Source organism: Gavialis gangeticus, unplaced genomic scaffold (genome assembly GCF_001723915.1).
Source record: "Gavialis gangeticus isolate Ggan-Ray unplaced genomic scaffold, GavGan_comp1, whole genome shotgun sequence".
Taxonomy (NCBI): domain Eukaryota; kingdom Metazoa; phylum Chordata; order Crocodylia; family Gavialidae; genus Gavialis; species Gavialis gangeticus.
In genome coordinates, this window is record NW_017729033.1 from 1,215,599 (window position 1) to 1,242,849 (window position 27,251).

At 43.6% G+C, this 27,251-nt stretch overlaps 1 protein-coding gene across 4 annotated transcripts in view; it reads right to left on the minus strand.

Annotated features, from left to right (window-relative positions):
* The window catches only part of EXOC6B (exocyst complex component 6B), a 430,229-nt gene that overhangs the window by 102,350 nt on the left and 300,628 nt on the right, over positions 1–27,251 (minus strand). For all 4 annotated transcript variants that reach the window (XM_019526166.1, XM_019526165.1, XM_019526164.1 and 1 more), the window contains one exon: positions 23,526–23,599. In XM_019526166.1, coding sequence (XP_019381711.1) covers positions 23,526–23,599 — 74 coding nt within the window. The remainder of the gene's footprint in view (positions 1–23,525; positions 23,600–27,251) is intronic.

Sequence of the window (27,251 nt, forward strand, 5' to 3'; positions counted from 1 at the left end):
AAATAATAAGGAGCACACATGCCTCCCAAAAACTAGACTCCAGTTACGGAGCAGGCCGTTACTCAGCTAATAAGCTTCAGTCTGTTGAATCTGAACCACTGTACTAGAGCAGGCTTGCCATTTCTGAATGCCTACCGAAGTGGGAGAACTTACTGAGGTCACCAGCTTTGTTGCCCCATCATTTACCAAATCCTTGTCTGGCTCAATGTAGGGATTTTTAAAACAACCCTCCCCTTGCACATTATAAATAGGCTATTATCCACTGTAGTCTGTAACCTTTGTACATGAAACCTTCAAGGGTTTTGCAAATAGAGCGAGCGAGAGTCAGTTTTGCTCAGTGTTTTGACAAGTTTATGTAATGCTGGATGCAGCTGACTCATTAGTTACAGAACTAGCCACAAATCTTTTCAATAGCTCACACAAAGTTGAATGCAGACAGACGGTGGAAAATATGTGGACAAAAATCCAAATTTAAAAAAAAAAAAAGTCAGGGAAGTATTCAGAACTGTGCTGAATGTTAATGACTGATCATTTTACTTACTGTCATCTCCAAGCCCCTCATCCAACACCGGAGTGTTCTCCACTTCGATTCCAAGCATTGATCCATGTCATTTTTGCTTTGCAAGGGAGTTGGACCACATTTGGTGTAACAATCCGTATTGGTTGTGGAATATATTTAGCCAATACCACCAACAACACTAGCTGGTCCACACAAAGATCAATAGGGCTTTTAAGTCAGAAATCTAAGTTTTAAAGAGCTGACTGACATCTTGCAGGAGAGAACGTCCTCTCTCCCAAGAGTGAAAGGAGGATTGTTTCTCCATTAATACTTCACTCTTATAACACCAAGGATTTACATGTTTCCATGCATTTTACAAATGGAGACCTGGAGCATTACCTCCATTTTACAGCTAGAGAAACTGAGGTATGGAGCTATGAAAGTCTGCTCACAGCACAATAATGCTAGAACAGGGGTCAGCAGCCTCAGTCCTTGGAAAAGTCATGGAGCAGGTCCTCAAGAAATCCATTTCTAAGCATTCGGAGGAGAAAGTAACTAGGGACAGCCAGCATAGATTCACCAAGGGCAAGTTATGCTGGACCAACCTGATTGCCTTCTGCAACTAGATGACTGGCTCTGTAGATGCGGGGAAAGGAGTAGACCCAATAATATACCTCGATTTTAGCAAGGCTTTAGATATGGTCCCCACAACATTATGGCAAGCAAGCTGAGGAAGTCTGGGTTGGATGAATGGACTATAAGATGGATAGAAAACTGCCTGGAGCATCAGGGGGTACTAATCAATGGCTCAATGTCCAGTTGGCAGCTGATATCAAGTGGAGTGTCCCAGGGGTCAGTCCTGGGGTCAGTTTTGTTCAGTATCATCACCAATGACTTGGAAAATAGGATGTGGTGCACCCTCAGCAAGTTTGCAGATGACACCAATCTGGGGGGAGTAGTAGATGGGCTGGAGGGTAGGGCGAGGATTCAGAGTGACCACCACACATTGGAGGACTGGACCAAAAGACATCTCAGGTGGTTCAATATGAACAAGTGCAAAGTCCTGCACTTAGGACAAACCCACGCACCGGTACAGACTGGGGATTGACCGGCTGGGCAGCAGCTCTGGATAGGAGGACACGGAGGCTACAATAAGCTGAATATGAGCCAACAGTGCGGCCTTGTTGCCAAGAAGGCTAACAGCATCCTGGGCTGTATGGGTAGGAGCGCCATCAGCAAATAAAGGAGGTGATTTTTCCCCTCTATTCAGTACTGGTATTTTTATTCCTGTAAATGATCCCATGAACTGTAACCGTGGCTCTTTCCTTCTCCATGGTTCAGTCTCTGTATCCATCGGATGGGAATCTTTTACTCTTCTACTTGGTGAAGCTATTGGGAAGTTCAACTAATTTCTGTAAAACACAGAGGTCATCACGGAAAAGGTGATCCAGAAAAGACACACTATTCATAGACACACTTCCAATAGCATAAGTACTAAAAATGTTATTCTCTAAGAAAAATCCCCAGTAACAACATACTCTGAGTTGCACAGAGAAGCTCCTTGCAGATAAACTTGTCTATGGTTAGAGTCGACTGAAACAATCAAAAGCTTTTTCTGTCAGTGAGAGAGACATCCGAGTCGAAAACAAAATTTTCTTCTGAAAGCATCGGTTTTTCTCAGGAAGCCAAACCTCTAACATTTCTACAAACTGTGTTCTCTTCAAAAGTGTTTTCACAGGAAGGAAAACAACCTTGCTTGTCCACTTGAAGGTATTCTCTCAAACCAAACAGTTCAGTTTTGTTACCATTCACAGTACACGTTTAGTACCTACATGGTAACACTTTCTACAATGGAATACACCTTCAAAAGAGTTCATCTGTCATTTCCTCTTTAAGAGCAAGTCATCAGATGATTGAAATTAAAAATGGGTTTTCACACAGATTCACTGAAGTTTAGGGCTGGAAGGGACCTTGTGAGATCATCGGGTCCAGCCCCCCCCCAGCTCTGGGCAGAAAAGACTGCGGGGGTCAAAGCACCCCAAGCTAGGTGTGCATCCAGGCTCCTTTTGAAGATCCCCAGGGTCAGTGCCTGCACCACCCCCTTCGCTATTCCAGGGGGTCTAGTCCAGAGTCTGGTCGCACAAACCGTGAAGAGGTTTTTCCTTGCATCCAGTCTGAAACATTCTTGTAGGAGTTTATGACTGTTGCTCCAGGGGACCGGGTGAATAGTTGTTTGGCCAGCCCCTGATAAATTTGTAAGCTGCTACCAAATCCCCCCCAAAGTCTTCTCTTTTCTATGCTGAGCAGTCCCACATCTGTCAGCCTTTCCTCGCATGGCTTGCTCTTCAGGTCTCTAATTATACTAGTGGCTCTTCTCTGGACTCTCTCCAGCTTCTCCGCATCTTTCCTGAAGCGCGGCGCCCAGAGCTGGATGCAGTGCTCCAGCCGCCGCCTCACCAACGCCGAGCAGAGTGGGAGAATGACTTCCTTAATTTTGCTTAAGATGCATCAGTCGATGCATGCCAGCGTATTGTTTGCTCTGCTAACAGTGGCATCACACTGGTGGCTCATTCATTTTATGGTCAATTATGACCCCCAGGTCCCGTTCAGACATGGTGCTAGTAAGTGTAGCACCACTGAGCCCGTAAGCGTGTTGTGTTTCATAACTATGACTGGCAATCAGGCATCGTAAATGAAAGTCACGTGGGTTCAAATTCAGATCTGCTGCAAGGAAGAACACACTGAACAAAGAACAGAGGAGTCATAAAGAGGGAGAAAGACAAATGGGGACGGGAATGGAAGAGAAGCAAAGGGAGAAATGCTGGTGGATTTAAGAGATTTTCCTACAAAGTGAGGCCAGATGCACCATTTCCAAATAAATCTAACTACAGAATTAGTTACTAAGTAAAAGGCCAGATTTTGCTCATTTTTGCTCAAATCCCCACTCCCCCTAGTTTTTTCTGAACCACACCCAACTGCTTCAGGTCATCTTCATCTTTAAAAGGAAGAAATAAAAGGCCATAACTACTAATACTATACCCTCATTCTCGTTCTTGGTTCTTATGTCTGGACTTCTTCACAACACTGAAGGGAGAAAAAAATAGTAGTCCTACCATTTACATTTATGTCTGGTCCACAGACCATAGCTAAAAATGGAATGTGATGTTCTCCACCCAACGAATTTGGTGTCCCTGTCGCATGGTTTCTTGTGAATGCTTGACTGTTGGAGAAGATTTTAGATTTTGATTTGATTAGAACACACTGAAGTGCTTGTTTAAGGGGAAAAATACACCCAAAAATTCTGCTAAGAGGCACAATTAAAAAATAAGCCTTCCAACATTGGCAGCAAGTCCAAACATTTTTGTGCTTGTAGATTTAGTTGTGCAAATACTCTGCATGCATCCTTCAAAGTAACATTTAATGGGGAATCAGCAACCCCACCAGCTTTAATTCAAAACTTTCATTTTGCATTAACTAAAATGTACAATTGATTCTTTTTTAAATCTGGAACCTGAAGCGTGCATTTGAGATGCCAAGTTCGGAGACACAGTTTGATGCCTACTCGCCCAAAAGAACTCCATGTTCTCTCTTTAAAATTGGGCCGGTGCTACTACTGTTCTTGTAGCATCCCCTCCTGGCAGAAAACCTTAAAGTCATATTTATTCTTGGGTGCAAATTAGAAAGAAACAGAGATGTCCATACAAAAACCACAAACCTGTAAACCTGTATATCCCCGACAGCAACCCATCTGCAAGGTGTGGTAGGTTACAGGTTAGAAGCAAAAAAGATAGACTATCAGGGAAAAGAGCCACATCATTTCAACTTCAATAACTCCTTTACATTTTTACACCGCTGGACTTAATATTGGGTTTTTCACTGCACAGGCGAACAAGATGGCGATTTATTTCTTAGGCTTAACAGAAGCTCATTTTTTTAAAAAGCAACTGTCCAGAACATAACAAATAGGGAGGTGGGTACCATTACTGCGTGCTTGTGTAGCAGAACTGCCCACTTTAAAACACATCCCTTTCGTAACTACAAGTCACGTGACTGATAGTTGTCACATGAATCAGGCAATCCCAAAGCAATTTACAAAGGGAGGCACCTTCATTTTATACACGGAACAGACTTCAGAGGAAGACTCATTAAAAAGGGTTCATCCCTCTCTGCCTGCACCAAAAAGGAAGAAGTGACGAAATAAATAAAAAGGGGAGAATGCACACATTTGGCTACAAAAACGGGATATTCGGTTTTTACTGTATACAGTCTCTTTCACTGCAGAGAACTGTCAAGCTGCTGCAAGCTGTACCCAAGCAGCACTTATGAAGTACAGCAAGCTCCAGGTAAGGAGCATCCATGAATTTGTCCAGTCCCTTTTTGAACCTGGCGACATTTTTTGCCTCTCCAAACTCCTGTGATAATGAGTTAAAGGTAACTACATGCTGCATAAAAAAAGGACTCTCTCTCATTACTGTCAAACCTCTTTTCTACAAATTTGAGAACTAGAACCTAGTTCTAGTGTTCTGGGATTTGCAGACTAACGGGTCCCTATTCACTCTGTCCACCCACTTCAGGGCTCGTTATTCCACGTTTTTGCATTCATCACTTTGGAGCAGAAGGTTCTTTCCCGTATCTCCTTGATGCCTGTCATGTTCACCATGACCAGCAACCCAAACAATCCCGTTCAGGCCTCTGCTCTCGAGTATAAACTGGTGTGGTGTGTCCAAAATGTGAAAGTATTGCAGGACACTGGCATGCATCCACAGCAGGAGCATGTTCCCAGGGTATTGCTTCAGAGGGAGGAGAGTGCCACCTACTGAAACCACCAGCTCTGCTTCTTGCTGCTTGGGGAGTCTCCTTTCTGCATTACTGGACCAGCAAGAGTCAACTACCTTGAACAGCACAGTACCTTGATGGGAAACACTACCCTGTCACAGCATCTGCCTCATTCAGCTCAGGTCACCACATGCTCCAACTCTCCAGACTTCCATCTCCTGCTTATAAAAGTTGATTTTTAACCCCTCCCCCATGCACACGCATAATTTTTTTTTTTGGTCTTGCTTAATGAACTGCTGAATCTACTCAACACCTCCAAGCCATGACAGATGGCTCCACATGCTGCTGCTAATGTGCTGGAAACAGCCAATGGATGCAGCTCTCTGCTTGAGCACTGTGCGCAAGGAATCTGAGAGCTTTAATAAAGTAGTTTACATTTCAGTAGATTTGTGCCTTTTTCCACTATTTATATCATAAGTGTGATCAGATGAACGGAGGAATAAAAAAAAAAAAAGTTAAGTCCACAGTCCATTACATCACCTTTTCCTCCTTGAAAGACATTTATTTTATTTTTTTCCCCCACCAAAACTAAAGCATTTCTGCCATAAACAGAACACGGTCTGAATATAGGGGGGATACAAAAAGTACGCTATCCTTGATGAATACCGGACTGCAAGCAACAAGCGTTTTGTTTCGTGCAAACATATCCAGAGGTTATCCACGCAGTGGTTACATGTAAATACCTGAACACGAATAGAGTTTGTCCCTTCAGGTTTTCCATCCAGAACACTTTTTTTTTCTCTTTCTGGTAGGCAGGTATGGCCTTGGAAGCATTGCCAGAAAGGAAGGCATTCAATGTTACAAGTAGCCTTCAGTTTCCTCCCTGATGGTACAGCCAACATCAGCTTTTATCTTTAGATCATTATGAGATGCCAAAGTGGAGTCAGGGACAAATAGCTAGCGATGCTTTTGCTCTGTAGCTGACTGGTTTTATGAGACTTAAAGCAAGGGGTCAGAATAGGAATCGTGTCACTTTACAGGGTTGGTGCTGCTCCTGTTGAAACTGGGATTTATGTTTAAAAAAAAAAAAAAAAAAAAATCAGTAATAAATGTCTTCAAGGTGAGCAGGATTTTACTCTAAAAATCCTACGTAGGGTTACAGTCCGCCCCACTACGACAAAAGCATGGGAATGTCGTGCCTGTGGGACTGTGCTGCAAGTTAGGGGCCTGTGTCATTGCTCATAATCATGCCTATTTCTAACGAGGCAGGGAAGACAGTTGAACAAATTGCATGAACGCAATTTGACCTTAAAGAAATCCCTTAACCTAAAAATATAAAAGACAAACTGTTTCCACTGAGAGCTGCTATATAAAAACCGCCCTCAATAAGAGTGCCGGACTTCTTTCAAACTAACCTCAAACACGAAGCAAATTCCAATCTGCTATTTTCTTCTGGCATCCTGGAATGTAAATCTCAAGGACAGAACTGGCTGTTCAAATTAGTTCCTACTCCTGCAGAAGCAATTGTTTTCAAACACTTTTGAAAAGTAATTTTGCATGGGGTATACATTCTGGGAAGAAATGGCCTCAACAAAGAGCGCTCTCCTCCTTCCTCCCCCCGCTCATACTTTAGGCATTAGGAAGAATAGAAAAACAGACTTTGTACAAATCTGTTCAAAGTTACCGGATAAAAGATGCATTCGTTTTTACTTTATCTCGTAATCAAAACAACAGCACTGTGCTCACGACCTTTTTGGACCGGGTCTTGCAGAGTTCAGTCCTATGTTTAGATGAGAACAAGTCGCTCCGTCTAGAAGAGGAATCGACCTTAATTAGCAGGTTTTCACTGCGAGTCAGTGTCGAAGCTCTATTTCAGGTGACGTGACACACCTACCAGGTTTCTCTCTTCAAGGTCTCTCAATCTTTAAACAATGCAATCGTATCCATTTCACTTTCGTTCCTGATTGCCACATCAGACGCGATGTCAGCAACCATATTAAGGTATTAAATTCTGGCACATTTATCACAATTAGCTTTGAGAAACATTTACTCTCCCACTTGGATGGACATGATTTCTGGTGTCTGGGGGTCTGGTAGCCTGCCAAACAGAACGCAGCTTGATATGCAATGTGGTTTCTTCTCTTGGGGGCGAGCTGACTCCATTTGATGGAAAAGCTGGAAAGCTTTGGCTACAAGCTCGCTTCCAGCATGTCTTGAGGAATATCTGCCTCCAGCCCATTAGCTACCGTTTCACACAACATGAGCACAGATTTTCATGCTAGGAACCCTTTTCTAAGGATTTTACTGCCCCAGTCCTAGGGGCTGCCCCGCTGCAATCAAACCAGAGGTCCACCAAGTTTACGGTCCTCTCCCTGAAAAGCCATCAGCACCAGAGGCCTTGGGTGTAGATGATGTGCGTCCCATGTGAAGTCTGGTCTTGGTTTCTAAGGGTTACAAGACGGGGTCCAGCCCCACAGTGCAAACTTGAATACCCTTTCCATCTCTGTGCATCAGGTAACAGAAACCTCGTGACCTTCGCGTACCATCCAAGCACCTTGAATTTAAGCAGCTTGGAATTTTCTTAAAGTTTTTCACCAAAGATTCAAAACTTCAAAATCAACAACAATGGACAAAGTGTCGCGATTTTTTTTTTTTAAACTTAGTTTTTCAACCAACTTGAAGGTAAGTGTAACCTACCCTCCCCTTCAGCAACTTTTCCACCAAGGCCTCTTCCAGGGCTTTTCTAATTTAACCCTACAATCCAGTGGGAGGCTGAAAAAAACTTGTTCCTTGTGTATCCTTGTCCAAGGATTTCAACCTTTCTAAGGAGTGCAGCGTTTCAGGCATTCACCAAGCTGGGGGCTGGAATTAGACCTATACATGTGGGGCAAAGGGGCTATTAAGGCACAGTATAACCTGATTGAGAACAAAGCATATCCTTGCTTTCTACGGAAGATAACGCACTCGTGTGAGAGAGTGTGGGAGCACTATTACCAGGAGCATTTCTCTTTCAGTTGTTACAGCGGAGAGAGGGAGGGAGAGAAGGAGGCTGCAATTTGAGGCAGAAATCTAGGTTCTGGCACAACACAATTTTTAGCGATCCTGGTGCTCAGTGACAGTCACACAGTCTTCAGTAGAGCTCAGACACCAAGCATCGAAAAGTGCCCAAAGTCTGCCACTTAATTCTGACCTTGGAGATCTCAGAAAGAATGGTACGAGCCCCATTCACCCAGTGCCCTAACAGATGAGACGGGCTCAGATCCCGTTAGCTGCGGCAAGACTTTTCCAGTTAATGGAAAGATTATTTTTGCAAGAGGTTGCTTTGCAATGATATAAAAGGATGATGCAGCAGCTCCCTGAAGCTGTCTTTAATAGACCAATTCAAGCAACAGTCTCGCTCTGCAATTAGCGTGCCGATCTGCCGGCCAACTAATGTGCTTGTTTACACTATCTGGCAAGCGGCAGATCGAGTGTCATTTCATCATCAGGCTTCTCGCGCCTCAGCCAAGACCAACAGACCACGGTGGTAACTTAAACACTGAAAGCATGCACAGTATCGATCCACAAGACATGACGGCAGCTAGCTGTTACGCTGAAACATAGCCCTGAGGGGATCTGCTGTAGGGAAGGACTGACAGAAAGGAAGAATTTCTATGAATGACTGGGAGGACTGCTCAAGAGACTAATATGTATGAGCGCGTGACCCGAATAACGCTTCATTTCATGGGGGTCAAAACTTGCAGACACGAGTTAAAATTTGTTAGAAAGTGCAGGAAGGATTACGTGGGAAAATAAACACCGCAAAACGTTGCTGCAATACCTGTCTGGCACGTGAAGTCTGCTTCCAACTGAGGCAGCAGAGCGCCTGAAAATGCTTAAATGCACCTAGAAATGGTGACAGACATGAACGCCCTTTCTTGTAATGTACCCAACTGAAAAGCACAAGGGTCCAGGACCTTGTAGGGACTGCTCACCATTCGCTTCTCAAAGTAACATCAGGTTAATTTTATTTTCAGTGCTGCACAAGCGAGTCCAAGTGTAGTTTCTACTTTGAAAAAAGGGATCTTGTCAAGAGGATGTCACAATTACAAGGCTAATGGCAACTCTGCCTCCATTTTTAACAAGTGCGTATTACCTTCTTACCCATAGCTCTGGAAACTTAAAAGTCTTCCGCTCAGGTCTGGACTCAAGTCTACCCCATCCCATGCACACCAGCTCCCTACTACTGAGAAAACTCATGTTAGCTTGGAACCTGCTTGCTCCCCCCAGCAAACAGTGATGCTACCATTAGAGGGAGGAAACGAGGATTTACGGACTTCAAAACAAACTGTCGATGTGCATATTTTGCCTCATCTAACCTTATGCATCCTGACACGTTAAAGCAGGGTAAGCTACTCTCGTTCTTTCCAAAATAAAAAAATCAACTCACATTATCTAAGAAAGCAAAGATCTTCTTGGGAACAACCCTGGTCATAACAAGATACAAGTCCTGTCGCTAAGATGGGATGTGATCCCAATCCCAAGCACAGTGCCTCCTGCCATGCCGCATGTGCATGGCAGGATGCATGATTTTGCAATCGGGGATCTGGTCCCAACTGCACCTGACTTGCTAATGCAGGGGGACCCTGAGGTCACAATTTGGGGCTTCCCCTGCGCCACCAAGTTGGAAGCTGGGTGACCAATGCTCAGCTGAGAGCTGGCTGGGTCCGGGACCGCACCAAGGCCCCAGTTTGGCCCAGTGCCGTCCCCAGAGCACAGTGGAACCGACCACAAAGAGGACACATTTTTCGGGTAATGTTTTTGTGGCCCCATTAATGCCCTGAACATGTATCCAGGTTACTATTCAAGACACGATTAGCAGCGTAATTGCATAACATCTGCCAGAGGCCTTAAGCTGCATGTTATGTAGCCCACATGATGTAGTCTCAGTGTTAGGAGCCTACGCAGCCTGCTTTTAGTGTAGTCTTACACAGTAGTCAAAGGACATACATTACATTTTGGACTGCAGTTAGAAAGTCAATAATTCTGTTGGCACATTGGCCAGAATAAAATCCAGCTCTTTCTCCCATTACTCCTGCTGGCAGCAGAGAAACACGACCTCCAAAATGTATTTTTGTAATGGCTGCAAGAAGATACAGTCCTGAATATATTTGCTGAAAAAGCTTCAGATCTTAGAGGAAAGCCAAAAATCAGACAAGCGGCTTAGGAACAACACCCCGATTTCCCAGCTGAGCTACCCTCCGCTCAGATAACAAAGTGATACTATGAGAAACGGATGGAGTTTTTTGTCTGGCCTATTAAGTTTAACTTGTCTAGGGATGCATCTATTCCTTGATAAAGAAAAACCCGGGATTAACTAATATTTTGTGAAATGCAAATAAGAGCAAAAGAAATGCAAATGATTTATACAATTACCAAATGGGAGATGTGGAAAAGGGGAATATGGGAGCAGGACATCACTGGAAGAGAACTTCAATACAGTTTGCTGTAAAATCTGCTGTTTTATAGTGCCACCTTGCTGTCAATTAATCAATAAAAATTGATATTAGAAAAGAAATGCATGCCTTTTTAAAAGACATGCTGTAGCTTAAGCTAGACTAGATTTAAACTAGGAGTTACTGGGTGTAGCCCTGTGGCCTGTGCTGTCCTGAAGGTCAGACTGGCTCACGCTAGTGCCTTCTGGCTTTAAAAAATTAAGAACATTTTATTTAGACAGTTACTGCAGAGCTTTAATACTTCAAACACTTCAGATATGTCCCTCTGTCCTGCAAGCTCCCCAACAATGCAACAGTTCACTTAACAGACAACCCTGATATCCTAGCCCCAGATTTGTGGAGACCCTTGTACAGCCAGTCCCTTTTCTCCTTTAGTATCCCCTTCTGGCTTTCCAACCTTGTCAGCACTTCCCAAATCCTCTCACTGGCTTGCTGTCTTTTAAGACATCAAGTTCAAGTTCCCACTCCTTAACTTTTGCCTACATTTCACATGGCCTTTTTCTCTTGTATCCTGTTCTCCAAGTCCACTTGTCCTATCAATACAATCTCACCTTTTCAATGCTTTAATATTCGTTTGTGCCTTCTCCAAGAAGCTCTCCATAATTTCTCTTTCCTGGACTGGCTTCCCAATATTTTGTTATGTTCATGCTAGGCTAAGACTTCCAGACAGGGGCTGAGTCTTTTTTGATCACCTGTAAAGTGCCCGTTACATCTCTGGCACTAAACAGATCCTTAAAATAAGGCTTTGGTTTAGAGGAGAATTCCTCGAAGATCATGACAATTGAACAGTTATCAAGGAAGATATTCCTGGAAGATCATGACAACTGAAAGGTTTTCTGAAGAACTGCCTTTGGAAATCTCGAAAACAATTCACAATTTCTGAGAAATGTGGTACTCCAAGGCCAAGAACAATGCTGGGTGGTTAGGTTGGTAGCTTTGATGGAAGAGGACTACAGAAAGCTTGCACGATCTTAGCACATATGCAGCACACCACCTTTAAGATACCAACCACAAAAATCCCTACCTCATATTTTTCCTAGACTATCAGAGCTACAACACCCCCCACCAAAAAAAAGACCTAACAAAAGAAAGATAAATAGATTCATAGATTGAAAGGCCATTTACTAGGTCAGAGCCTAGGTCCATCCAGCCCTGTGTCCCGAGACGGAGGGAGAGCATAAAAAAAGGACATGCCCAAAATTCGCCACCCTCTACTCTTCTCCCATATGGGGTAGGCTTTGTCTGCCAATTTGCTGGGTTTTTGGTTGTTGCTGTGTTGATCTAAGGACACTGGCAGGCAAGGTTCTTTGGGTCGATGTGCTGTCTTTTATTAGACCAACTGAGTAGTTGGGAAAAAGTTCCAATTTTTCCCAACTACTCAGTTGGTCTAATAAAAGACATCACATCGGCCCAAAGAACCGTGCCTGCCACCAGTTTGTGTATTTCAGCATTTTATCTATTTGTAACCAAACTCAAATGATAATCTACCTTGAAACACGGGTTGTTCAACTGGACAACCACACCAAGAGTCCTTTCTCCAAAAGGGAATGTGCTTTCACGCTGAGATGACAACAGATCAACTCCATTCACACTCTGAAGGGGAGAAGGCACTTTGAAAAAAAAAAAAAATTATATATATATATATATATATATATATATAGGGGAAACCATTGCCACACTACTTTTGTGATAAAGCACTGCACCACAGCCCTGACTTACCCACCGTGAGGTCCAACAATGCCGGGGTAGAATTTCACTATCACTTCCTTGTTTCGTGAAGTAGTAAAACAAGTACTTTTAACAACTACCCTACAAGGTGAAGCTAAGATACCAAACAACAACAGTTCAATAAAGGTTTCTTTATGGATGCAGCCTGCACTGTTCTCCTAGACAGGTTAAGAGTGACAGTTTCCAAACATGCATTGCTCACATGTGTGTATTGAGTTGCATAGGCAGGAATCCTCCGGAGGTTAAGGGCAGCCACCTCTGGCCCTCTCTAGCCACCATCAATCCTGCCTCAAATCAACAGGTTAAAGGTGAAAGTGGGCCTTCTGACTCAACCAGTGTCCATTTCCCTCATCAGACAACTGTCTCCTGATCTCCCACAACTCCAGAGCATCTGCAGTCACAGCCAGGAGAGGTTTGCTGTTACCCCCCAACCTGCCAAGAGCATCCAGCTGTTGACAGTCGCGGCCACTCACCATGACAGATGCCTGCAGTGATGGTTTGGTTTCAGGAAGGAAGCAACAGCCAACACGTCCAAAGGAGGTTTGGCAAAATTCAGGATCAGGTTCAAAAAGAAACTTTCTTAGTCCAGATGCAGCTTTTCCATCCACTGAGGTTTTCAGCAGAACCAGTCTTTCCTGACTGAATATATTGCTTGTTCCATCATCCAAGGAAAAACAATTCACACTAAGACACAGCAAACTAAAATAGAAATGGGCATTCCCCTTACACTCTTCCTCCTGTATTGTTCTCACAACTCCACCTGGCAATTTTGGAAAGAAAAAAAATTCATGATCCTCCCCAAGAGCTACTACGCGCTTACACCGTACCCAGAAGTGGACAGCCTAAAGGGAGAAAAAAAATTGAGGTTACAGCCAAGCACCACAATGCTAGAGCTAGCGGGTCATAAAATGAAACCATTAGGTAGCAGGCTTAAAACTAACCAAAGGAAGCTCTTTTTCATACCACATGCAATTACCTGGTGGAAGTCGTTGCCACAAGATGTGGAGGCTTAATGCAGTTCAAAAGGGAGTTGTGCCAACTCTTGGAAGAAAGGCCCAGCAGTAGGTAAGGCAGAGTTGGAAGGGATATAGACCAATTGCATAACTGGTCCAATAAAAAACAATATTACCCATAAAAATCCTTTCCTCTCACTTTTCTTATGTTTCTAACTAATCTTTCCAACACCCGGTGCTGACGCATTTCAATGCATACTGGCCGCAGCAATCCCACCGATTCCCATTAGACCTCCTTAACAATCAGACCATAAGATGGAACAACACAGGAAGGACTGAGACTGGACAAGAGGCCAGATTTGGAAAACCATTTTAAACACCCTGATTTCAGTTAGAGTTAGACGTGTCAGCTCCCCACAAAAACCTGGCCCAATGTGGTTGTGCAATAGTTTGAGTAGGTTAATAGATAAAGAAGGTAGCAAAATATCACCCCCCCACCATTTCATTTATTTTTAATTTTTTTTATTTTCTCCCTCTAATGACAACACTTCTGACTGAGACACTGCCCTCCCTCCCTAAGCATGTCGACACACCAACAATATCCATAGCTATACCCTAATGAAAGAAATCCAGGCAGATTTTCCTCAAAGCGATACAAGCACTAACAGAACGCGCCTGCACTCCTGATTTTTCATTTGAAGGCTTTAAGGAGCATCCAAGCTCCCCAGTTCCTCAGCATGCCAAGACACCCTTCCTGGAGAAGGGACAATGGCTTTTGAGGGAGTCTAAGCAGCTGAATGGAGCAAGAGTTGTGTGATCTTTATGTAACTGAACTCCAAAAAGTTGCATTTAAAGTCACATGAAGACTAGCTTAAACCCACCAAAAGCAAGAAAATGCAGAGTCAAGGCTGCATATCCAGTCTGAACTTGTGGCTTTTGTACCTTTTTTTCTGCCCTCCATTTTTTTTCTTCTTCTGGCAGAGTAAGGGGAGCTGCCTACTGTCGGTGATTTCCAGCAGAAACACTGAACCGTCCTTCCTTTGTGAATCCGACATCTAGCATTAGGTAATTTATGCTTTTCAAAGAAAGGTGCCCTTTGCAAGATAGATAGTTTTTCATGCCCCAAACCCTTCTTGGAGAATAAACATGTCTACACATGTGTTAGCACAGAGGTGCACCCAAGGAAGCAGAGAGCCATCTCTGTGGATCATGAGACTGCATAGGCTGGAACACGCTTTGAGTGGGGTACACCGGGAAGAAACTGGAAGTCTGAGCAGTCCCTGAGGCTGCTGTAACTTAATCACAAGGCTAGATCCACAGTTCAGGAGTTTAAATCCCAGGAGAGGCTGGGGAGTTTTGTTCCATCCATGTCCATTGAGAGGTGCAGTGCTTATTCAGAGTCCTGGCTCCTGCAGAGGACGGTGCAGGGTCTTGGTTCTATACCACTGAAATCATAGAAAAATGAGGGTTGGAAGGGAGCTCAGGAGGTCCTATCTAGTCCAACCCCCTGCTCCAAGCCCGACCAGCCCCAACTACATCATCCCAGCCAATATAGCAGGATGAGCAGGGGAAAAATGGACAAAAAAAGGCGGGGAAGGCAGAAGGACTAGGTGACAATAAGATGAGGAAATTAAGGATATACCTATCATTGATAAAGATCATCATTGTTTCTTCTCTTTTTCTCTCCCTGCACTTCTCACGGCACTACAAGTGTAAAGGAGATTTCAGGGCATCTACAAGCACAGAGGGTAGCATAGAAATAGTCCTGGCATATCCCAGGTCGGTGGAGCAAAACACAGCTGTCTCATGGTTGGACCACAGGAAATCAGGGGTTAGGACCTGCTAGGTTTTACACTTGGTTTTGCCAGCGATACGCTGAATCTCCCATGACACCAGACTCTTGGTAATTTTATTTGCTGACAGGTGAAGTGGGTATTCTGCCAATCTGCCTCAGAGGCACAGAAGTTTAAAGAGACCCTCCCTTGGAGAGCATTTCCTAATCCCACGATCCTCAGCCAGGATACCACAGCACTCTGGGGTGCCTGGAGATCCTTTTAAGGATGCTGCAAAGTGCCATGCAATGTTAGCACTGTTGGGTTTGCAAATATGGTTCATGAGATAAACTAAGCTATTTCAAATAGGAATTTTAGTGTTAAAAACATTTGGCCCTGCAACAGAAAAATTGCTCTATTATTTTTTCCCTAATCAAATAACGCGTGCAAAGTAAGAGCTGGCATTTTCTGGAGGTGTGTCCTGAGCTGAACAAGGGGTGGATACCTTAAGCAAGGAGTGTCCTGAATCTAAAACAGGTTGAGAACCAATGACCTAAACCCCACATTTAACTTTTCAGAAGTCTCCCGTCGGGTCAGGCGATCAATGCAGTAGTCCTAAATACAATGGAGATTTATTGAAATGGGTTTTTAAGGAATCCATGACTTTGCATAAATTGTCCTACTTTCAAACAAAGGATTAGAGGATCTCTCTTCAAAAGACAGGCACCTGATCCAAAATACAGATTGGGAAGTCTGAAGTCAGTGCCTATGTTTGAAAATACTGACCTGCAGGCATGCTCTATGAAATTAGCATTGGATTGTCTGATTTCAGATCATTTTTGAAGGGAAAGTAAATGTTGAGGAATCCAGGAAGGCCTGAATGCTTAAAGAGCCCCCGGGCTGATAATAGAGCACAATTTTGATATGTGCTTCTCTAATATCATTGAGTATCATGGAGAAGTCGACTGGAAGGGACCTCCACAGGTCATCTAGTTCAACTCCCTGCCTGAGGAAGGATCAACCCCAACATGGTATCATCGCCAATGCCCTCATAGCCAGTACTATCCAAGCTATCCTATGCAATCCATAATCCAAACTCTACCCAGGATGACCATCAACCTTGACACAGCATAGACATAACACCCTAGTCTGCCACAGATAAAGCAGGGGAATCAAGGCAGCCAACATCCTGCTTCAGTGATTTAGCAGCAAGAGAAATCTGTGCAATTTTGGACTTCATACACCAGAGGCATTAGAGGTCAGAGGACAAAGGCAACTGAATCATTACTATACAAGCCCAATGCAATTGCCCCTTGTAAATCCTTTGGAAAGCACCATCATCACCAGACTGAGTGCTATACCACCAGATTTAGGAACTATCCTGTCAGCTGCATGTTGTATCCATTTCTTTTACCCTTTTTGCCTGTGCTGCCTCTTTAGATTATAAACTGATCTTCAGGGTAGGAACTATGTCTTAATGTGTTTGTAAGAAGTATGTAGTGCAGCATGTGCCATTCTGAAGTGGCCCTTGGTTGCTAACAAGACGAACACGATCATCAACCATGAACATCCTACTACTTTAAACAGATGTTGACCAAATGGAGAGAATCCAGGGAAGAGTAGCAAAAATAATTAGGGGTCCACAGGTATTATTTGAGCATAACTGAACTCCAGAAAGCTATGTTTGAGGTAAAATAACTATCTTAAACCCAGCCAGTCAGGGAACTGCAGAATTAAGACCAGAAATCCTATGCCAAAATATCTATGATCAAATATAGGTACAACTACACCTTGATCATCCCTGACCCATGCTTGTCCAACCTCTGTTTTTGAACCCCTCCAGTGATGGAGTCCACAGCTTCCCCAGGCATTTATCCATGATCAAATATAGGGAGGCAGTGGAATATTTCTCATGCTACTATGATTTGCTGGCTCCCTCATAGGACCAGGAAGGAATTTTTTCCCATCCTGCAGATACATGTCAGAGTTTTCTTTTAAACCTTTCCTCAAAAGCACTGGGTGTTGGCTGCAGCCCAGGCTGGGGAATTCAACTAGATTGCACCAGTACTCCTGCTGGGACTTAAACCCAGAGGTTCCTGGCTAGAGGGTCACATCCCTCAGCTTAAGGTCAGACTGATCACTGTATCTGGGGTCAGGAAGGAATTTTACCCCATGGTCAGATTGGTACAGACTGTGGAGGGCTTTGCCTTCCTCTCTGGTGGGGGGGCATGGCCCTCTTCCTGGGATCTATCCAGCATATTTTAGCAACTTTGCATACATAAGCAAGACATTGCCTGCTGTGATCCCCTGGTTTACCAGGTGAGGGTGTTATGTCTTGTGGTTGTGAGAGTTGACTGCATAGTGCTGCTAAGAGGTTAGCACAATGGATTTGTATGGGATGGTTTGGATAGGGGTGGCCCTGCCTCAGTGGGGAGTGGGCTAGATAACCTTTGGAGGTCCCTTCCAGCCCTGCTTCTCTATGACTCTATATGTATGTTATCAAAGAAAGAATTAAGCTGGTTTTTCCACATAACAAGTGTTTTTATATATCACCACATATTTATTTGGAGAGCAGGGGCCCCTATCAAGTCATGGCCCAGGGCTACGGGCACATAAGTTTCCACATGGTAAACCAAACTTACCTACAAGAAATGGAAGAATCAGGGCTTGTTATCCGAGGATACACTTTTGCATGGCCATGGCATTATGCTCCTGTCTTTCAAGGGCAGCTGGGAGTGCATTTGCTTCCACCACAAAATTGACCAGCAGGACCCGAAGCAGAGAGCAGGGAAGGTGAAGAGAGCCTTTTGGAAAAGCAGCAGCTAAACCTGCAAATCTTTAATTTGATCAGATTTTAATATAAAGCTTCTCCATGACTGCTTCAGACTAGACATAAAGAAAAACTTCTTTACTGTCCTAGCCCCCAAGGTTTGGAATAGCCTGCTGCCAGAGGTGGTTCAAGCACCTACTTTGAACGCCTTCAAGAGACATTTGGATGTTTATCTTGCTGGGATCCTATGACCCCAGCTGGGGTGGGGGGCTGGACTCGAAGATCTTCCAAGGTCCCTTCCAGCCCTAATGTCTATGAAATCTAAGAAAATCTATGAAATCTACAAAAAAAATCTAAACTGGAAATCTACGCATTTCAAAATTATTGCTTTTCATCAAGTAACATTAGAATGACCTCTATCTTCCCTTGTAAGTGGCCAACGGGTTATTTAGAAGTACAGGCAGTCCTCGACTTAAAACGTTTCAAGTTACAAAGAACGGCACTTGAGATGTTTATAAACTGCCACCCTGTTCCGACTTTCTGACGTTAGTTTCAACTTTACGACGCTCGATCCAACGCCACACAAGCGAACAAGTTGGCTGCATCGCCTGTCTCCCTGGACAACATCTGTCCAAACTTTCTTGGGCACTTTAAGAAAGCAGACAAGGCTCCAGAAAAACCTGCAGCCAAGACTCCTGAGAAGACTCCAGCAAAGAGCCCTTCAAAAAATCCAGCAAAGTCACCTCAAAGAAGTCCTTCCAAATCCACGTGATTGCTATTTACAAAATAAATACATTCATGTAGCTATATTACTCATCTATAAATTGATTGAGTACAAAATTCTGGGTTGCTTTTGGTGAAAATAGGGTATTGGTCCTTGGTTCAGGAACCAGTCCCCATTTATAACATTGTTCCTGGGGGGGGCAGGAAATCGGTTCTGAGTTACGACGTTTCGATTTAAGATGCAGTTTTCAGGAACCAATTGTGTCGCAAGTCCGAGAACTGCCTGTATCCCATTTTTAATTCATTACATGCTTCTTGCACACACAAAAAAGCAGCTCACTGATATCTCTACAGGTAACATGGAAAGACGGGGGGGGGCAGGGAGGAAACTGTATACTTGAGTGATGCATTCTTTTATTGCTAAGTATTTGTATGAGAGATAATGAGAAAAATATTTAATACATCAGAGCGAGACCTCTGATTGGTCGCTGGCTGTCATCCAACACAAACCCACAATAACCATAATTGGCTTTGAAACGCAGTAAAAAGAACATATTAAAATGTTTGCCATGTGACAAGCGGTAAGCAAAATGGCAGTTATACCCTCAAAGTCAGAAGTTGGCTAGCACTCAGCCCACCAAAGGGATTTGAAGAGGTGCCTTTCAAGTTTGCAAGCTCTGCCAAGGAACTACTGTTGCAAAGGATACAACAAGTGACAGGGGCACCTCTCCCAACACCCTAAAAAACCTTCAGAGTGAGCAAAAGATCGAGTCTTCCTGCGAGTCTGCACCTCCACTCAATAGTTGACAGATTTCAAAATCTACTTGACAAATGTAAGACCCTGCAGTGAGGACCCCTCTGTAATCTGGGTAAGATGGTTACCCTTTGGAGCCCAGAGGGAAAAAAAAGTTGGCAAGTGCAGGAGACAGTCTTCTTGGAAACTGGCCACGACTGCTGAGCTGGCTTCGAGGAAAGATCAGGATAGCCCCAGACAGCAGCAGCTTCAGAGGAAAATGTAAAACCCTCTTCTCCAACCAGCCTTCCTACAATAAACCCATTAAAATGAAAAGCTAAAACACTTCCAGCTGGCTGAGAGATGGAGAGAGCACAGTAGTGAACTTCAGCCGTATGCTCACTTGGGGCTGACACCAAGTCTTCCAGGAAGTCATCAATGCTTTTTAGACTACTAAAAGTCTACATCACTTTCGACGAGGAGACTTGGGAGCCGAAATCACTTAGCCAACTTTTTCCAATATATTTTCAGAACCAACCACATTTAGGGAACCAAATTTCAGTCCGAGGTTTTACATAAAATGGGGATGAAGTCTGCTTTTAAAGTAGAAGGGAAAAATCTTCCTATACTTTCCTCTCTAAAGACACAAAAACTTGAGTATCTCTGCGGGGGGCAGCCATTATATAAAGAACATTTTGCAGCAGGATGAGATGCATCTGTTTACCTTATCTCTAGATTAGAGGTGTTGATAGATTTAAAACTGTCCCTGCATGGGAGGAAAAAATCAGTCATGGGACTGAAGTTTCAGGGACTGGTTCTGATTTTCATTACTAAGCCAGAGCCTTGAAATCAACCTCTGGCAGCAACAGAGCAGCAGCTCAGATCAACTCTGCCGTGCCATGCAGGGGTGAAGCTGCTCCCAATTCCCTCCAATAAAGAGCAGCATCAGGGCCCTCTCCTTTATAACGGAAGAACTTACTCATTTAGTCAGAGTTTATTGCATTGGAATTAACAGGGACGTTGTTGCATTCAGACTATGATTTCGTCAAGTTTAATGTTTTTCTTACAAGGATTCATATCCGAGACGTTCATTTATTCATCTGCAGTCAAGTTCAGATGTTGCACCAGGAAATGCATTTATCAGCCATTCATTTCATGGGACTTAAATCTCACATTGCTTTAAAACACTCTTTCTACCTACTATTGTTTTGCAACAGCCGAGAACTACCATTTTTGAAAGACTGAGATGAAAATACGGTGATTCTCAATTCTGCCACCTTACTTTGGACAGCATTTCGTAGAGTCATGTTTTCCCCTTCACAGTGAATTAGTGAGTTTCCCTTATTTGTGCAGTTCTTTCACTTACCCACAAAAGACAGGAACAGCATTTGAAAAACAGGTAATGTCACTGTAAAACCACGAGTGTTGGCAGGACAACTCAGAGGTAGGTACAAGACCTGAAACTACACTTTTTTTTTTATGAAAGGCTAAAAGACTTTCTAGATTTTAAGTTGGCAACATCCCTTTAAAAACAACAACACTGTAGTTCCTGAAAACAGCAGAGTAGGTCAAATACATACACACACACACACTTTTAACTGGTATCTTCCTTCCCTTCGGCGCTGTTTAAAATCAATATTGTGTTAATGGTAAGTGACTTGAGAAAAAACAGCCAATGAAGAGAAACAAAATTCATTGCCAGACGAGCACAGCTTAAAAAACACAGTCTGTATTTGTTGTAACCCTCATGCATCCTTTCTTCCATCTGTTTTCCGCTCTATCGGTTGGTATGTCCGATGGTCCTGCAAAAAACGCTCTGGGCTGGTGCCTAGCCCCGGAGAAGTCCTAGCTGCAAGGAGTTAGCTACAGAGAATTTATGAAATGATCAGAATCTCAGTGAAGTTGCAGACAGGACAGAAGAGACGCAGGGAACTTGTCCTGTATTAAAGAGTCAAGCATGTACCCGTATAAAAAATAAAAATAAAAATCAATTATAGGCCAGTTCCAGGGGTCTCAGAATGACACACAAGGATTATGCGACTACTTGAGCAATACCCTTCTTGTATCAGTAACTCATGAAGCTCATAAGATAATGGGATGCTGCCTGACCTGAATCTGAAGACATCATTAGGCAGTGTAAGTGGGTCAAGAATTTGCCCAGTCCCTGACTCAGGTCAGTTTGGACAAAATCATGAAAAAAACCTGAAGATCCATATTTAAAAAGACATCACTCTAGAATCATAGAAAATGAGGATTGGAAAGGACCTCAGGAGGTCACGTCTAGTTCAACCCCCTGCAATGCAGGACCATCCCCAACTACATCATCCAAGTACTACCATACATGAAAAAAATATTGGGCATACACCTTGGAACAGGAACTCGGACAACAAACCTAACTACTCTCCTCTGGATCAGTTTTCTTGGTCATGAAGGAGCAGAAATGCTGAGAAGACCATCCTTTAGCCACTTCCTGGTTCAGATTGGATTCAGTGGCCTGCATTTTATCCTTAGGAACCATATTAACCTTCCACATGCACTGGCTTGCAACTAACACTAAACCTCTGGGAAACATTTTGAAGGCATTTCATTCTTTGGAAAGCCACAACCTCCCTCTGCAAAATCCCCTTATTCATCCTTACACATCTGGAGAAGGACCAAACCCTCTAGATTTCCTAATATATCAGGGTCATGCACACTTTAAAGAGAGCTCCACACTGCCAAAATGCCATATCTAGATAAAAAGTATCAGATACAGGAATGGCAATGCATTTCTATTCTGTGTAGCATCTATGACCATTTTGCAAATGGACTTTAGGTTTCATGGCATGCCCAAGTACCTTATTGAACAGGCCCGGGAACCACGAAGAACTGAACTTTGAAGCGTAAATGAGTTTATGAAGTCCTATTACTATTATCATTATTATTATGGAATCTAATGCAGCTTTGCACAAGAATCGCAGGAGGACAAACTGCGCCAAGCATCAATCCAACTTGGAGAAGAGTCTCAAACCCATTATGAGGGAAAAACTGTTCCAGCATGAATCAGAGTCACAGTGGCGAGATCATAGATCGAAGGGATTATGTAGATGTAAGAAATAACCCGCGCGTTCGAACATTTTCAGAATGCAAGCTACGTCAACCCTGACAACAAGAGGCACTGCATCATTATGGCAGGACACACAAAGAAGAGGGGTCTAAACAGACAAAAAAAGATTGTTTTAATAGGAGAGAAGCATCAGTCATCGAGTCTTACTTCATTCAGACTTTCTATCCAACCCCATCCATCTTCGGTGCCAAGAGATGACAGGCCCAGCTTACTTTTTTCCCCCTGCCTGGTATATCAATAACGCCCATTTCTATCCAGAACAAATGGCTTGCTAGAATGGGCCTTTCCCCTAAATCGGCTTGCCAAGCCCTAGCAGTGCCTCGGTACCTGCTACAGTCAACATCGCTATAGTGGGGTCCCTCGGGAGGTAGGCATCAGTGGGCGGAGCCTTTTGTAATCATCGTCATAAACAGCCACTTAGTCATTCATGGCTGGGGACTGTCTGTGAAAGAGGGAGTCAGGGAGGGGGGCAGGGAATAAAGAGAAAAAGAAAAAAAAGAGACAGACACATAGACCCTCCCTGCACAACCCAGAATGCAAATTCCTTCGCCCTCCTGAAATGCTTCTCCGGGCATTATCTGCGAACAAAAGTGTTCCACGCAGGCGGTCTCTGCATCACTGCTTTCTCTGTTAGCAACACCTGCTTAGTGTCAGCTTGGAGAGTCTCAGAGCTATCTTTTTTGCCATGTCTGCAGAAGCCAACGGCAGCACAATTGGCCATCGCCTAGGGTCACTCGCGTCTTTCTACCTCCCTCGCACGCCATCGGCCCTTTTCACCTCCGCCATCCCAAGGACCCCAGATAGCTAAAGCAAGGAGGTGGCCTCGAGCGGAGGGGGGGAAGGGAGAATATAGGTCTCTGGCGTGAATCCCCAAATGCCGTTTCCCCTCCCCTCCCTTTTCCTTAAGACCTGATGGTCTTCAGTCACACATCTTAAAAGAAAAACAAAAAACAAAAACACAAAGACTTACTTGTCTCAAGTCGATGAAGGCCAACTGCAGCGTGTCCCCTTGGAACCCAGGCACTGGCCCGGATCTGGCAAACTCTGTGGGAAAGAAAAGAGGATAAAAAGCGCCTTTAACTAACCATGGACAGGGAGATTGGCAGACGGATGACAAGGAAGACAAGAGAGACTGGGGGAGAGGAGGACCGCGCTTCTAAGGAGTCATGTCTCCCTCCCTTCAGCTTCTTTGTTCGCCCTTCAAAATTCGTGTCATCAAAACACCATTAATTCCACCGTCCTGACAGCAAGGAAACTGTACTAATTCGACCTGAAATTTATTCCCATGAGCCGCACTGGGCTTCAGAGTATTTGTTTTGTGAATGGACAAACAACTTGCAAAGAAGAAAGGGGGGGTGGGGGTTGAAAAGTTTTTCCTCTCAACACAAAATCTTCAGCTGTGAAACTCTTTTCAGTTCCGAAAGCTATTTATATTTTAGGGCGCTGAAGGAATTTTCTAATTTCACGCCTGTCACCAGGTTCCATAAGCATTCATCAAAAAAATATGCCCAGCCGCATCATTAATTATTCTGTGGCAGATTATCTGCGTTATCTGGTATGGTGCACTACTGCCAGTATACGAGCCCCCAAAATGGGAAGAATCGCTCCAATTATGTGGCTTATTTATTCATTTTGGATGAGGACGTTTGACATCTGAATAACGTTGACTCATACAGCACAGAGAACATTTCCAAGGCTGCGCTTGCCTCTTTCTGGTGTAATCTGGCCCCAATTTCATACGCACGTTGTTTATTTTTCTTCCAACGTATTGTTTAAACTCGAGCCGAAAACCGGCAATAGGGACCGTGCATTATGATCTCAGTGTAGTGAACCTTGGCTGCAGCCATTTAACAGCTCAGTTGAAAACTGCCATGAAGCAGCTAATAACCATATTTCACTCTGCTGAGCGTGCATGTGGAAGTCATGCTTGCAACCATCTGAACTCCCCCAACTTCATCAAGCCAAGTGTTCAACATTGATATAAAATCAGGGCTTCATTTGCGCATGTTGGTAATGGCCCAGAGTGCCAATCTCAACTCAACCCCATCATAGCCAGGAGGACAGTCCTTAAAAAGTCACTCGGAAAGACCACACATCAAGAGGCCATCACAGCTACAGCGGCGTTTCATTGCGTCCACTGGTTTACGGTACGTCCAACTCATGGACAGCTCATTTCTAAGAGCCAATGTTTATTTGGTGTCACAGTTGAGAAAAAGAGGGGAAGAACGAAGAAAATACTCTGAGCCTCATGTTTTAAGCAAAATCATCCCAAAGCCCAGTATCCATGAGTCTCTTCAGGCCAGTTATATATCATGCACTGGCACCTGGGCCAATGTCCTCAGCACCACACAGTGCCCCTGAGAAGAAAGATGCTGAGCGAGCAGAACAAGCTTTTAAATTCCCATCTGCATCTTCGGATTCAGTTCCTTGTAGCAGTGGGTGAGGGGTCAAAGTGGCAATTTTGAGGACTCCTATGGTTAAGGACTGCCTGTAAATGCAGAGCACTGGACATGGTGGCCCCAAAAGCCCTCCCCAGTCCTGTGTTCATTACTGGAGAAAGCCCCAAGGGTTTAGTAAAGGAATAAAATATTTTCCTTTGGAAAATTAAACCAAGTTCCTTTGTTATCGAATTCACTCAGACACTCAGGTTAACAGACATGTAAACCAAAACAAATTTCCTTACTTATGCTACTGATAGAAACCCAGATAATTTAACACAATATTGTTTTTATTTTTTTAATCTAAATTTAAATGACATCATTTAAGCTGCCTGCCAGCAAAAGGTTGGTCTTTGATGGTGCCTAAATATGAATCTGAAAGCTTTTAATTTAGCATCCCAGCTTGAAGAAGGCTCTTGCTTACTTATATACAACTTGCAATTTCAACTGAAAATAGGCTGCTGGGTTTTCGTTCACTTTTTCTGAGCAGTGCTGCCATGCAGGGGCTACAAACTGCCCTGAAGAAAGCTAAATTTATCCTAATAAATAATTTTAATTGATTCTTTGTTAATAATTATTTCTAAAACAATATTTTAACGCACTTTAAAAACATTAATGTCTTTAACAGAGTAAAATTCATCTATGTGCAAATGGCGGACACAACATCCGGAGGTGGGGAGAAGCAATGCATAGGCCTTTTTGCAATAGGCGAATTTCACCGTAGCAAATCTGTCCTACGATCAGCACTGCAGCACCTGGGCACACTCGTGTGAACCCAAAACCCAACCAAGCCTAAAAACATTGATCAAATATCCAGCTACCTCAAAAATCTAAGATATAGGAAAAAGCCTTCTGGTTTCCCATGCATGTGTGAAGAAATATCATCACAGAGGGAATTATCTAAAAATCCTATGCATCACCTACAACGAATATGAAAAGGAAAGGGTCCTGAGCAAGCCGGGAGTATGTTATCCCCCATTCTGGACAAGAGGAAAATTGTGATGCAACTATAGCTGAGCCAGCATTCAAAAAAATGTGAGCTCTGAGTCACGAAAGCTCACACTCTACATCTCTGCTGTACTTTGTCTACAAAAGGTACAAATCTACCTTGCCTCCTCCTTTGAAAGAAATTGGATTTTGAAGTTCAACAGTTACTAGAAACTAAGCAAGAACTGTACATTCAATTAGAAAATTCGCAACTGGCACAAATCCATGGATATCAACTACTCGTGCTTTACTATCAGAGAATGATCTTCATCAGATCTGAAAGTGTCATCGCTCTTATTCAGGGACACTTCAAGACAATGCCTCGCGGTAATTCAGGTAAGCACTCTCGGCTCTAGCTGGATTCATTTAAGAAGCTTGTTATGACTCTGTCTTTAAAGGGGTATAAGAGTTCAATGAAACAGCTGTCACATGGGTATGATCTCTAGGATTTTTGGAAATCCAAGAAATCATGCATGGGTATGACTTCTATTATGCTATCCAAACAGGCAGGAGAAAACCATGTAATAGCACTATTGTAGGAAACATTCCCTTTGTTGGCAACCCCTGTAGTGTAGACTGGTTTACATGGCTGCTATCACAAAGCAATGCTAAGGGGCACACCTTACACTAATAACGCAGCCTGATGTCCCAGAAGTGTAACGGCCTAGGAGATCATCATGGCTGTGACTATTTGTATGGCCACAGACATGAAATCAATAATATTGCTTATGCAATGGAAGAATGGGTACCACGTAAACTGACTTCCAGGGACTGGAGCAAGAATGAACAGGGTGTTTCACCACAGTTACCGCATGGGGCAGCAGTGCCTTTGGTAATCACAGGTCACATTTTACATACTAATGCTGCAGACTTATTTGAGAAGAGGAAATGCATGAAGTCCTTAAGAAGAAAAAAGAAAGAAAAAGAGAAGAGAAGAAAAAAAGAACAACTTTGGGGGGAAAGACACAGCCAGTTCTTCTTGGTTTTAATCTCCTCAATCAGATTTCAGTATAATTTTCTCAGAACAACCAAGCGCGGTGGTGGCCTCAGCACTGTCAGATTCGTTTATTGTACTTTCTCCACTACCAAGGCCAGTGGCGAGATAGAGCAAGCCACCTACAGTACGGCTCCTTGAGCAGAAAATCACCAGAGAATAGAGCAGATCAGTATGCGGCTGTTTGTACAAAGCATTTAGCCAGGCTAAAGGTTTGAGAGACTTGTGTTCAGGCCAAAAAAGTAATGTCTTTGCAAGGCCTACAGGCTAGGGCCAC